The following is a 14994-nucleotide window of genomic DNA, read 5'->3' as shown; positions in this document are numbered from 1 at the left end:
ATCATTAATTTCACCAAATGATGGACCTGGCGCCTAATAGAGCCCCGGCTTCTACTTTTGGGACATTGGTATGACTCGTCGTCTGTTAGAGGGTGGTGTGTTATTGGAGGTCCAGCAGCTGATAGAGGTAATAGGGTACCTGATAACTGTGGGTTTCAGAAACCAAGGGAGCCATGGTGCCACAAGGGTATGGGTGCTTATTGGGACATTGTCCGCCAGGTGATTCCCTGGCCACAACTCATAGTTTAGTATCGTCGGCTATTAGATCCTGGCATGTATTGGAGGTCTGGCGGCTCATAGAGGAAGTACGGTACATGATAACTGTGATTTTTGGAAACCAAGGGAGCCAAGATGCTACAAGCTTGCTTATTGGGACATTGTACGCCAGGTGATTCCCTGGCCACAGCTCATAGTTTAGTATCGTCAGCTATTAGATCCTGGCATGTATTGGAGGTCTGGCGGCTCTGTACGGTTCCTGATAACTGTGATTTTTGGAAACCAAGGGAGCCAAGATGCCACTAGCTTGCTTATTGGGACATTGTACGCCAGGTGATTTCCTGGCCACAGCTCATAGAGTGGGGGATGCTGTTCAGGTAAAGGGGGCCAATTAATAGGTTATGGTATTCATGGGCCTTGTTATCTTGAGTCTCCCTAGGACAAGGTATTGGGGCTGAGGTCATTAGGAAGGAGAACTGTCACATCCATTCAACCAGCTCAGGGAATAATGATGATAACATGGCAGGCAGGGAAGCACATGGCTCACACGTGATCAACTTGGACACTTTCAAAAATATGAAACTGTTTTCTGTGACACAACCACATGCGTGGCGGAGGTAGCATGAATGTCAATGGGTCTTTGTCAAAATCCTAATGTAAACATATTAATGTTGATTATGTTTGTTAATGTTATATATTCAAATATTCAAATACTATTCAAATCTCAAGAACCCCTGGACCCCTATTATGAACACTGCAGGGATTGATGTAGAAACTTCCTCAGAAACTGAATCTGATAATGTAAATATTGATTTGAATTATGTCATAATATAGCTGCCGGTAGTTTAAAGTGATCAACAAACAAAATAAGGTTGTTCACAGCTGGTGTTACACAGTTTCGGTTGATAAGCCCGAGATAACCTACATTGGACTTTACAACTAGTTGTGAAATATGTACGGACAGTGGCCCAGTTGTTGCTTATTTTTAATTTGGGGAATTAAGGTTGTGTTTTCCCCATGAATTTTATCGGCCATTAGCAAACATGGGCTTCTCTGTAGAGGTTTCTGCTAGTTTGTACCAGATGCCAAGCTGACCAGTCCTCTACCTCATCATGCCTACAGCTCCATGTGGTCATCATTAGATACTGTTAGGATGCCAACTATCCTTATTGGCCTTCTTAGAAATACCTTTATTATAATATAAGTTGTAGCGGGATCACGAGGGGTGCATAGGGTTTTATGCGTCCTGCAATAGGTTTTAAACCATGAGCCAGAGGTTTTATGCGTCCAGCAATAGGTTTTGTACCATGAGCCAGAGGTTTTATGCGTCCTGCAATAGGTTTTGTACCATGAGCCAGAGGTTTTATGCGTCCTGCAATAGGTTTTATACCACGAGCCAGAGGTTTTATGCGTCCTGCAATAGGTTTTATACCATGAGCCAGAAGTTTTATGCGTCCTGCAATAGGTTTTGTATCATGAGCCAGAAGTTTTATGCGTCCTGCAATAGGTTTTGTGTCATGAGCCAGAAGTTTTATGCGTCCTGCAATAGGTTTTATACCACGAGCCAGAAGTTTTATGTGTCCTGCAATAGGTTTTATACCATGAGCCAGAGGTTTTATGCATCCTGCCATAGGTTTTATACCAAGAGCCAGAAGTTTTATGCGTCCTGCAATAGGTTTTATACCACGTGCCAGAAGTTTTATGCGTCCTGCAATAGGTTTTGTACCACGAGCCAGAAGTTTTATGCGTCCTGCAATAGGTTTTGTACCACGAGCCAGAAGTTTTATGTGTCCTGCAATAGGTTTTGTACCATGAGCCAGAAGTTTTATGTGTCCTGCAATAGGTTTTGTACCACGAGCCAGAAGTTTTATGTGTCCTGCAATAGGTTTTGTACCATGAGCCAGAAGTTTTATGCGTCCTGCAATAGGTTTTGTACCACGAGCCAGAAGTTTTATGTGTCCTGCAATAGGTTTTGTACCATGAGCCAGAAGTTTTATGCGTCCTGCAATAGGTTTTATACCACGAGCCAGAGGTTTTATGCGTCCTGCAATAGGTTTTATACGACGAGCCAGAGGTTTTATGCGTCCTGCAATAGGTTTTATACCACGAGCCAGAAGTTTTATGTGTCCTGCAATAGGTTTTATACCACGAGCCAGAAGTTTTATGCGTCCTGCAATAGGTTTTATACCACGAGCCAGAAGTTTTATGCGTCCTGCAATAGGTTTTGCACCATGAGCCAGAAGTTTTATGCGTCCCGCAATAGGTTTTGTACCACAAGCCAGAAGTTTTATGCGTCCTGCAATAGGTTTTGTACCACGAGCCAGAAGTTTTATGTGTCCTGCAATAGGTTTTGTACCGAGTGGTGTAAAACCTAAAGAGGGACGCATAAAATCCCATGTACCCCTTGGTCCCGCTACAACAAATTTATCTTACAGACATGTTTTAAAATGAAAAATAATACAAACAAATTCGAAATTGATAGAAAACAGTTGTTTGATTGAGCTGAGGTTAACTTATGCTTTGTCACGTGACTTCCATTGACTCGGAAAAAGCATGCAGCTTTTTGCTTATAAGCTTATAAGGTATTTATTCTGCCTCTCAGAAATAGACATGCAGCCTGACTTGTTCGTGGCGATTTTTTACCCCGCTGAGAAATTTATTCCCCTCCAAGGTGGGATACAGTATTTTAACAAGCTTACATGAACCAATCAGATCTCCTCATTCTGACATGGAGCTATGATAAGTGCATTTATGTCAATATTGGAGCAGGTTTAGAACTAGTAGACCACATTCTGAACTCTAAACATTTGTTTTACCTCATTTAATCTTAAGTAATATCCAGGGTCAGAAATTAAGGAGGACTTGGGCTCTTTAGGTTTGCTGCTATAGTATTTGCATAAAACAAATAAAACATTTTTTCTTTTTCTTCTAACGTTAGGGTCAAGACATAAACCCTGTGCTTATTTTCTGAGAAAGACCTTGAAGAGAGTATAGCCTCAGGGAAGATGTAGAGTGTAAGGTGTAAGTTGCTGCCATGCAGTTCATCTATTGATGAGAGAGGATCATTTGGAGCTATTGAATATCTCCCACAGTTTAAGCCTGGGAAATCAAGAATCAAGCCATTCATCTGTATTATCGTTGCTTTATTCAGAAGTGTTCACAGTGTCCCAGGATTAATCAAGTGTGTGTTATAACACTTGTATCCACTGCTAGACAGGTTTTGTATACATGGTAAAACTAGTTAGCAAACCGGTTGTTGGGGAGCCAATTGTATAAACTCAATGGACCCCCTACGGGAGCTTACACAAGCTGCATTTATTCTTATGCCAAGAAGGACTATGATTTGGGTTGTAGTGTTGATGCCCTATTACGTAAAGATATTTATAGGTTTATTTGTGGAGTGATTGACTTTTGGGGAGACAGTGTCAGTTACCCACCCCTACTTGTCCCTTGGATATTCAGGTAAACATACTTATATAGAGGATATTATAGGAGTGTTCATGTCAAGGGAAATACCAGAATTTAGGCATGAGTGTCGTAAACATAGTATAACACACGTAACAAGGACACAAATATAATGTTCCATTTATTACCGAAGTTGATACATACAAAGACAAATTTTAATAATGTTTACCTATAGGGACAGCAAGTCACAACAGCGTAGGTAATATACAGTGATCCCTCCATTACCACTGTCACCGGGTCCAAGAAACCGACCCCGCGTTTTTGGAAAGAGCGTTGTACAGATATTCATTGCTGAGGTTCACATTACGTAATGATGGTAGTGAATGGAACAGTGGCGCAATTATTTCACAGTGGCATGGGACATGTAGATCTATGTAACTAACGCGTGTTGTCTGACGTTAACGTTGTTTAATGAATAATTTGCATACTCGTATATGCAAGGGGCCGACATATGGTTCTCAGTAGGAAGTGACAACTTGGAGACGATGGCTTGCAGTATATAGAGTTTTATTTTATACATGTAGATATATACATACAAAAGACACTATGTGCCAGGTCAGCACATAGTGGTAGTGGTTGTTGTCAGGTGCCCCGGAGCAGGGTAATGAGCCTTTGCAATTAAATGTTCTTCAGACAATGGGTGTTGTAAATCAGTCGCTATGACAACACTGATCGTGGACGATGATTCAAAATGCATGCATTAAAAAAAATTAAAATACTTTTAAGTGAAAATGAATCAAAGTAGAGTGTATTTTTTTACGACTGGATGTTATACATGTAAAATCTAAATAAGGATACAAACTGTTGTTATATTCTAAGTTTTTCGGAAGAAAATTGGTCCGATCGCCGACCTACTCACATTATCGATCAATGACATTACAATGCTGAACAAACCTTGTATCGAAACTAATGTGCAACCAAGGCTGTGATTGGTTAATAAATAATGACATGTCAAAGTTATGAAAAACCCGGACACAGACGGTTCCCTGTATGCACTTTATGTACAATGTACATGGACGTGTGTAACTACACGGTTATTTGAGCAATTTATAAAAATCAAACAAACACAAACGTAGATTTGAGTGGATGAGAGATATATTTTGTTCTATTATCAATGATAATTATACACAGGGAAAATGTTGCGTTGAAACTTTCGAACGATGCAACCGGTGCGTGTACATGAGGTAATGAACACATTTATATTTACTAAAAAAGTCACTGAATTTCATTTGTTTATTCGTTTACAAAAACACACATGTGTACTTCGACTTGGAATTAATCTCATCAGTTTATTTGTAACTTAATTGCTTTAACAAGCTTTAAGCGGGAAATTCTTCATGCATTTTTGGGAGCCAAGGTGCATCCGGAGTAGCGGTACATAAAGGGGCGTTAAGTCGAGGGATCACGGTATATTCATCTGTCATGATCCGTAATGGGATGTCCTCAGATCTTTGTTTAGCGGTAGCGAGAACTAAGGTCGGATTTTAATGAGATTGACTGAATGTTATCATATAATGCTATCATTTGGTAAAAGTGCAAATATGTTATCAGACTTTGTCTGTGCTGTTACTGTTGAAGTTTTGAAAGTTGACTATTCTCATTTCCTTACGAGGTTATGCTTGGAATAAGCAACAATAACCTCAGGAAGTGCCATTAAGGTTGTTGGTATAGTTTCTGATCAAGTATATTGGAGATGAGCAATTCCACATAAGATTTGATTATGAATTTTTGCTTGTCTGTGCTGTTACCAAACCTCACGTTTTTATTTGATTAGTGTCTCATACAAAATACACCTTACACTTTGGTATGCACATTCATTGAGTTTCCTTTTTTTGGACTATCTTTGCTTCCTAAACACAGAATACAGAAATAGTTATTATAGTTTTGGCAATTACAAAATATTTTGTCCTTCCTGTTACCATGTTGTCTGTCCTGTTACCATGAATGACTTTCCTGTCACCAGGTTTCTGCCATCTCAAAAGTTATAATTGGTTCAACTCTGCTGACAAATATATATAATTCATAAAATGAGTGTAATAACTATTATTACCTTATAGAAAAATGATAGATCCATTTCAGTGTAAGCAGTAGACAAGTTTATCGTACATCTTTCTCCAAATAATTCCATTGTATGCATATGTTTACAGTCTAATAATTTAGTAAAGCCAATGAATGAAATTTTATAGCTGTTGGTATTTGAACTATGTCGAAATGCAACAACCATATCATAGATTTAATTCATTTTTTATTTATTTTCGGAGAGAAAAAAACGGTAACCATGGTAACAGCACAGACATTTGGTACAGAGATGCCAAAAATAGTTTCCGCAAAAAGGAAAATAAGACATATTAAGCCTGCACACTTTACACTTATATTCAGTAATTGTTATGTTATTTATCTGCTCATTAAAAACATTTCAAAAATGAATTCTGATTTGTTGTTTTTTCATAGACCAAAATGTTACTTTTTTAGAGAAGGACCCTTATACATATCACTTGGAGGGTAGTATAACCTTGAAATTTCTAAGATGTTCCGCTAAAAGATCAAAGTGAAGAAAGCGTTCTCATCAGGTCTTCACTCACAGGGAGACATTGCATTAGAGTGCCAGATCTTAGATTTACGAGATTTCAAGATCATGAAGATAGTACAAAATGTTGAACATTTCACAAATCCTCTCTTAAGAGACTTGCTGACGATGTAATTTCGAACATTGTAAACTAGTTAGAGAGTCTGTTCGGGTTGTTAAATCTCTTGAACATGCAGACATGTGGAGCTGACCTAACATGCATGCTTATGGATCAGCTTGCATGCAACATTCAACATGGACAGGTGGATGTGACATTAAGCTGAATAGATGAGGTCTCCGGTGAACAAAGAGCTGATTGTGGGAAGGGAAACTGGCGTGTTACAGACAGCTAGAATCCTTCCTGCTGTAGTGACCCTGAAAGTCGGACCAGGTAATGTCAGAAAGTTTAATGAAAATAGTTCCACCTTTCACTTGTCAGATACCAGAACTGTTCACTCGTTTACAGAACAAGCTCCTGTGTAAGACCCATTTCTTGCAACTTGTGAATAGTTCTGCTTTCTGACACGCTTTTGTTCATCCGATTCCAGACCTATTCTCTCGTTTCATGAAATTGGTATTTCAATGTTCCTCACTATTGCACCTATCAATATAGCTCTAACTCAGTTATTGCTTGCGGTCATGCATGGCTCCCAAAATTTACTTATATTTTTAATAAACTCAAGTTTTACACTGGTGCAATGTTTTTCCCCATCTCAAAAAATCGGATCATGTGTTCACCCCTAGCACGTGACACCGGAAATACCAGTCAACAATTTCAAACCGAAGTTCGTAATTTAATCCCATTATTATTCAATCTGGTTATAAAAGCATGTTCATTGTACATCTGGACTTATATTTGTAATATGTTTTATGAATTTTATTCAAAATTTCTCTCAATGTTATTAGCATATATTTGGGCGAAATCGTGTGTGAAGTGTACATGGGAGCTTGTTTAGTCTTATAAATAGTAGCACGACATGTACTGGCAAAATGAGACTCATATCGGAGAAAATCTTGACCTTTGATTTAAAGAGTAGCTCCATCATGATTAATGTGTGTTAACTAATCAGTAGGACGACGTGGTATGATGTGTATTGAATGCATGGTTATGTCACACACAGATAGCAGGCTCAAAAGCAGGCGTCATCGGGATATAATCCTTTCAATGCCTTTCAAAATAGAACCAAAGTATTCAGGCTCAGCCGACTGTGCAGCAGGTTACGATCAAAGGCACGTCTCAGGAACACAGGTAAATTTGTAGCATTGTGATGATACAGAACGGAACGTTTAAAAATATTGTGTTGCCAAGATTCAAGTTCGGTCATTTGAAAATTGACAAAGGGGCACACGAATGAAGAACATACACAAGTTGAATCTGATGTCAGGTTGAGCAGGAAGAACAACGGTTTATGTCTCAGAGCTCCAGATAAGCTTTTGGTGTTGTGGGTATTTTACCCATGTATTTTAAAATCATTGGGTATCAGTAATTCTATCTGGGTATTCAAATTTCTGTTACCCACTAGTTTTTACACATGTGGGTATTTAAGTTAAATATTTAAAAACACTATTCATCTAGTCCCTGCAAACTGGTGTCGTGTAATTTTGAAGCGTATCTGTAATGTTCGTTGCGTATTTGATACGCTTGGATTTTATTTTACTGCGTATTTCTGCATTTCTGATGCGTATTTTACGCAGATACGCAGCTTATCTGGAGCTCTGATCTCTTGATGAAACTGAAAGTGTGATATTAAAGTTATCAAGTAATTATCATACCTCCATGTCAGAATGATGAGATCTGATTGGTCCACATGATCTTGATAAGATTCTGTGTATTCCGTCTAGGAGGGAAATCAATTTCTCAGCGGGGGAATAAATCTCTTATACCCTGCCATGAGCAAGTCCGGCTGCATGTGTGTGAGAGGCAGATTAAATCCCTTATACCTGCTTGAAAGGAAAAACCGCATGCTTTTTCCCAAGTCATTGGAATTCACGTAAACTCAACTCAGTTGAACAGCTGTTATTATCAATTTTGAATTTGTTTGAATTATTTTACTATGTCATATTAAAACTTGTCAGTAAGATAAATTTGTTGTAGCAGGATCACTCAGGGTACATGTGGTTGTATGTGCAAGACGCATAAAACCCCTGTACCCCAAGTGATAGACTAAAATCTAGTCTCTGAAATGAACATATCGTACATAAATAAAACAGTTGTTCAGTTATCTTAATAAAAATATAATAAAAAGGAGCCCAGTGACTCTCTTCATTTTATACTGCAGTGATCTAGACTTGCCAAACATTATAGACTTGCATGGGCTGTATTTGATATATATTTGTATCAGGGTCTGTAAGACAGACTACCCAAGTGATCCTGCTACAACATATATTGCACTCCTGTTATGTCAGCATTATATAAAGCTGTGGTCAATATTCTTGTGTGTGATTTTCTCTTAAAGGGGAAGTGTACACGCAAAAATCACTTTCTTTCTTTTTCTAAACAAAACGCAATTTTAGAATTAATTAGTATCTGTGTTTGAAAATATACACTCATTTTTTTCACAGTGAAAGTAGGAAGCTCACAATAGTGTGAAAATGATATGCCGTTATGAGGCCTTCGTTTTTCGAGCGAAACAGGCCTGAGTTATCCCCCTTAGATTATGACGTAATTGGTGCCAATTCAACTGGGTCCCTGTCTATTCTCAACGCAAAAGATATGAAGTACCAGTTTGCGGTAAAACAACATGGCCTACGACACACTCCGGCGCAGTGGTGACTCAGCATAACACTATGCTGGCTGGCATCTGAGACGCTAGAATCACACACCTAGACCTACACCACGTGAAGCGGCTCTAACAAAGCATGATGACGTCATAATGTTTATCAATTGGCACCAATGACGTCATATTGCAAGGGGCATAAGCCATGGTGTTTTTGTTGTGGAAATAGAACACTTTGTAAATGTGAAAAATATAAATCGCTTTAATGCGAAAAATATGTTAATTAATTGTGATATTTTTATGTTTTTGTCTATGACACTTCTAGGTTAACACTTTTAATGTGGAAAAAGTACAAGAAAAATAGGTTAATTTCCGTGTGAACTTGCCCTTTAAGATAACATGGCAGTAGGTATCACCCTGGACCTTCTGCTCTCCGGGCGGACGCTCTACCGCGAGACCACAGAGGCGGTCGCTTGTGGAGAGAGACGATGTGGTTGATTGCATGTCATCGTACCCTGAATGCATGGGACGTTGCTTATAATATCAACCACTGGTTTGTCCGACCAAGACTATATTACTTACAGGCTATCTTGATATGTGACGGGTGTGTAGTGTGGAGTAAAACAACAAACAAACACAATGGGCAAAGACACAAAAGAATGTGGTACAGTTTGCTTAAAAATCTGGTGTCTACAACTATACATAACTTAAACATTTGAGATGTGCTTCAGTCACTCCTCCGGCCTTGTGCTATATGGTGTACAAGGAGTAGCATGGAAATGGATCTGTCCATAAGCGGATCCAGAGCGGATCCCCCCCTTTGAATACCAAATGTAGTATGTTGTAGGCAGCAAATCTGACTGAGAGAAGATTTCGATATTTTTGACCCCTCCCTTTTTAAAATGCTGATCTCCTTTTTCCTGTCACTGTTTGTTAGGAGACAATCTACCAAAGAGTGGTCTAGTGGACCATCTGCTGAATCATACCAAAAGACATTAAAGGATGGTACATGTTAAGTCTTTGAATGGCATTTAGAAGTGATACACAGAAGCGGGAGAATATTTATAGATGTCAACTTTATTGTGACGAATACAAGGTTTCGGAGTATGTGCTTAGTCCTTCAGAGGGAATGGCCATACTCATAATATAGTTGGTTTTAACGCCGCTTTTAACAGTATTCCAGTTATATCACGACGTGTCAGCTTAATGTGGGAGGAAAGCCCGAAGTGATGCAGGTCTAAGACGTTTACCGCTTCGGTGAAACCCACGAGAACGGGCATGGTGCTGACAAACCTAGAAACATAATCGGGGCGAACCGGGATTCGAACCCACAATCATAGGTTTCTGGCGTGCCCAAGGGACGTAACTCTGCACAGCGAATCGCGGCGCCTTAGACGATTGGGCCACCCGTGCCCCCTCATAATATAGAAGTTGACATCCATAAATATTCTCTTGCTTACCGTAAAATAAAATTCATTTATGAAGTAATAACATATAAGAGACAATGGTGAGTAATTTAATCGCCAATTAACTATGTTGTAACTAACTAGGCTTATGTTTGCTTCACATTCAGCGTGTTTATTCCACAATCACTTGTACACACCGTCTCCAACACTTGTTAATACAACTGTAAAAACAGCGGGAATTGATTTCAGCTTCACTGGTTATCACATGTTAGGTCACATGTGCAATATGCAAATGCTTACCGGTACTTCCGGCTCTCTGCTCACGGATGTTAATTGTTTTACTGTGTCAGGTGGTTTGACAATCTGCATCAAGGCGAGGGTCATTTCAACTTTATTTGCAGAAATTATTAAACTTTATTCAAGGAAAAGAGATACAAATCATGTTTATGTATGGAAATAGTTATTGGAACAGTTATTTAGGACGAAATGCGAAGTTTTATTGTCAAATGCTGGGCTGGCTATCGGACGCCGGTTGACATCGCCAGTGGAAAAAAATGTGAGATCTTCGACTCCGTGTATGAGACGACCCCCCTTCTTAGCCCCCTCATTTTAGGTACGAAAAACTCGCCTTATACACAGCGATATACGGTATGTATGGTACTTGTAGTCATAAATCCTGGCTGGCGCTCAGCATTAACGGGCTAAAACAAAGACTGGTCAGCTCAGAGTCTTTATACTGGGTCACACACAGCACACTGTCACTTCAGTTTGTTTACAATCTGTTGTGTTCTGATGTTGTGACAGTCCCCTCACCAGTCGGTATATGCTAGACAGTTCACACTGCACACTTGTGATGTTCTGCTGATCTTGCATAAGCTGAGATTAATATGACTCTGGATGTGACAGACACCCCTCACGAGTCAGACAGATCATGCTGCACACTTGTGATGTTCTGCTGATCTTACCTTAGTTGAGATTAATAAGACTTATTACTTATAGGGTTAGAAATGATATGTGCACTAGCGCAAATGTCGCTTCTCTCACACCAGTGTATTGTTTCAATCATCCGAACGGCATTGTTGACGTCACTCTAGAAATGACGTCATTACTGAAGATTGTTGACGTCATTCGACAACTGGGTTTTTCTAAAACAGTGATCAGTGCATTTTTCTAAAGGGGAGTTCAAAAGGATTAGGAAATAATTGGTAATAAAGAAATTATTACACTCACATGTGTGTCATACTGATTTTATGAAACTCGTGTGAGAATTCATGTATTACTCTTGCTCTCGCTTGGTAAATAGAAGAAATCTGACTCTCGTTTCATCAAACCAGAATGACACATGCCTGTATAATAATGTCTATGATGAGAGCCCCCTCACTTGTCAGATAGCCCACGCTGTAGCCCAAGGGGATGTACTTGTATAGTGTTCTGAATATATTACTGTGTCAAGTGGACACACTATATTCTGACCTGTAAGAGCCTGATTCGGTTGTCGTATTCTTGGGGAGCCGTGAACTGTTTGTTGTAAACTTGGTACATAGTTAGCTTGAGAAGTGTACTTTGTATTGGTGACGACAAATACTCAGCTATGTCAGTTCAGTGAGAGGTCGCTCTGGAGATATATACATGAAAGGCGATGAGCTTGCAACTTAGATGTCATAGATTTGATATGTGTGAATCTGAAATCCTAGAAAGTGGTGAATATATCAGCTGGACAGAATGGAGGGGCTTGAGTGGAGTAGGTTGAACATCAAAGAAACAACTTATTGTATAAGTCAGCTGAAGAGTGAGTGAGTGAGTTGGGTTTTACGCCGCTTTTAACAGTATTTCAGTTATATCATGGCGTGTCAGCCTAATGTGGGAGGAAAGCCCAAAGTGATGCAGGTCTCAGACGTTTACCACTTCGGTGAAACTCACAAGCACGGGAATGGTGCTGACAAACCTAGAAACATAATTGGGGCAAACCGGGATTCGAACCAACAATCATAGGTTTCTGGCGTGCCCAAGGGACGCAACTCTGCACAGCGAATCACGGTGCCTTAGACGACTGGGCCACCCGTGCCCCCAGTCAGTTGAAGAGCTACAGTTGGAGCATGATATAAGCTTGACAAGTGGCTATGGTGACAAACTCGTACCTCTCTGTCAGTAACATGATATACATGATACAGTCATGGTTATATTAGTGGCTATTGCCACACATACCAGACATAACTTCATTTTAACGATGTATGTTATTATCAAGTCCATTGAGAGAAAGTCATTTGAATGAAAAACAAGTGAGATGGAAGTATTTTGATTTTCCCTTTTTCAGGGTTAGAAATTGGCACTAGTCCTATAGTCCTTGCCAAACTGCCCAATGGTAAAGGTATCATAAGGACTAGTAGAAAATTGCCATTTTTAAGGGTTTTGCTATATGTTATCATTATAAGGACTAGTGGACAAAAACTGTTAGTTTCTAACGCTGCCTTTATGTTTATTTAGATGCTCAAAATATTGTCTTGTCTCGTGAAACCAATATAAAAAATCTTATGGATGAAAATGACAGAAGAAAGAATTTTTCTCTAAAACCAGTGATGCTACTTGGGTGTAGCCTCAATCATGTTGATGTTTAGGGTATCCTGAAGGCCAGTAGAATTTCAGGTTCTCTAGGGATGTCCTTATCTGTCACCACAATTCAGGCTTTTAAGGGATGTCCTTATCTGTCACCACTATTCAGGCTTTTAAGGGTCGTCCTTATCTGTTACCACTATTCAGGCTTTTAAGGGTCGTCCTTATCTGTCACCACAATTCAGGCTTTTAAGGGATGTCCTTATCTGTCACCACAATTCAGGCTTTTAAGGGTCGTCCTTATCTGTCACCACTATTCAGGCTTTTAAGGGATGTCCTTATCTGTCACCACAATTCAGGCTTTTAAGGGATGTCCTTATCTGTCACCACAATTCAGGCTTTTAAGGGATGTCCTTATCTGTCACCACAATTCAGGCTTTTAAGGGATGTCCTTATCTGTCACCACAATTCAGGCTTTTAAGGGATGTCCTTATCTGTCACCACTATTCAGGCTTTTAAGGGATGTCCTTATCTGTCACCACTATTATGGCTTTTAAGGGATGTCCTTATCTGTTAACACAATTCAGGCTTTTAAGGGTCGTCCTTATCTGTCACCACTATTCAGGCTTTTAAGGGATGTCCTTATCTGTCACCACTATTCAGGCTTTTAAGGGATGTCCTTATCTGTCACCACTATTCAGGCTTTTAAGGGATGTCCTTATCTGTTAACACAATTCAGGCTTTTAAGGGTCGTCCTTATCTGTCACCACTATTCAGGCTTTTAAGGGATGTCCTTATCTGTCACCACTATTCAGGCTTTTAAGGGATGTCCTTATCTGTCACCACTATTCAGGCTTTTAAGGGATGTCCTTATATGTTACCATTATCCAGGCTTTGAAGGGATGTCCTTATCTGTTACCATTATCCAGGCTTTGAAGGGATGTCCTTATCTGTCACCACTATTCAGGCTTTGAAGGGATGTCCTTATCCGTCACCACTATTCAGGCTTTTAAGGGATGACCTTATCTGTTAACACAATTCAGGCTTTTTAAGGGATGTCCTTATCTGTCACCATTATTCAGGTTTTTAAGGGTCGTCCTTATCTGTCACCACTATTCAGGTTTTTAAGGGTCGTCCTTATCTGTCACCACTATTCAGGCCTTTAAGGGTCGTCCTTATCTGTTACCACTATTCAGGCTTTTAAGGGTCGTCCTTATCTGTCACCACTATTCAGGCTTTTAAGGGATGACCTTATCTGTCACCACTATTCAGGCAAGTGAATGTTTCACGTTATGTTGCATCCCTGAAAAGAATTCCTCTATTTTCATGTTGCAGATATTAAAATGCTGAAGTGAATGAAGCTAATACCCTGAATCTTTGTGTTGAAACCTAATTGCTGGAAGAAAATTGCTGTGGAAACACAAGCAAAATATCAGACGTTCATCACAACAAAGTTTCTGTTGTTTGTTATGTTTTTGGCATTATGCATTGTAACTTGATACTTGTTGTCAATCTCTTTGGCCAAGTATATACATGATATGTGTGCTTGTTGTTTAATGCAATCATATTCCAGCGGCAGACAGCGTGTCCAAACCTGTGTCTCTTTATGTCTACACTTTCATAAGCTTGTATTATGTGACTGTGTTATGCAAGTTATGTGAATTTTTAAAAAGGTACCAGTTTACCAGCTTTTTGTGGCTTAGTTATGTTGTATAACAGTGAATTGATGCCATGTGTATGTCGTGCATAGCACACATTTGTCTGCCCGGCTGACTCTGAGGTGTGTGTATTATGTGTGGAATACATGGCATCAGAGGTCAGAGGATGTAGGCAGTGTTCCAAATAATTTTACAGCCCAAGACATGTGACCAACAAGGCATGTGACCCATAAGTGTTGCCTGCCTACCTTTAAAGTTACCTGCCTGCATTCAGGCATTCTAAACATTGAAAAATAGCAAAAACTAAGAGACAAATCATGTCTTGATTCAGTTGAAATAATGCAAACAATTACTTGAAAATCTTATTGAGAGTTCATAATAAAACTGAATACATAAGTAGTCTGAATATTATCTGC

The 14994-nt window shown here is 39.4% G+C and overlaps 1 protein-coding gene across 4 annotated transcripts in view; it reads left to right on the top strand.

The window, feature by feature from the left end:
- LOC124131833 (lysosomal-trafficking regulator-like) overlaps nt 1-14994 on the top strand; it is a 104490-nt gene that overhangs the window by 13617 nt on the left and 75879 nt on the right. Inside the window, exon 1 of one of the 4 annotated variants that reach the window (XM_048403572.1) lies at nt 3528-3678. The exons of 2 other annotated variants lie outside the window; for them this stretch is intronic. Coding sequence is in view for 1 of the 2 variants with exons in the window: in XM_048403569.1 (XP_048259526.1) it covers nt 7413-7496 (84 nt within the window). In the remaining variant the exon portion in view is untranslated. Of the gene's footprint in view, nt 1-3527; nt 3679-7397; nt 7497-14994 lie in introns of those variants that run through there. One more of the 4 variants, XM_048403569.1, reaches the window with a different exon arrangement.

Source organism: Haliotis rufescens, unplaced genomic scaffold (genome assembly GCF_023055435.1).
Source record: "Haliotis rufescens isolate VD_foot unplaced genomic scaffold, xgHalRufe1.0.p SCAF_3, whole genome shotgun sequence".
NCBI classification, from domain to species: Eukaryota; Metazoa; Mollusca; class Gastropoda; order Lepetellida; family Haliotidae; genus Haliotis; species Haliotis rufescens.
Note: the sequence above shows the minus strand (reverse complement) of the source record. Positions and strands in the feature narration are given on the sequence as shown.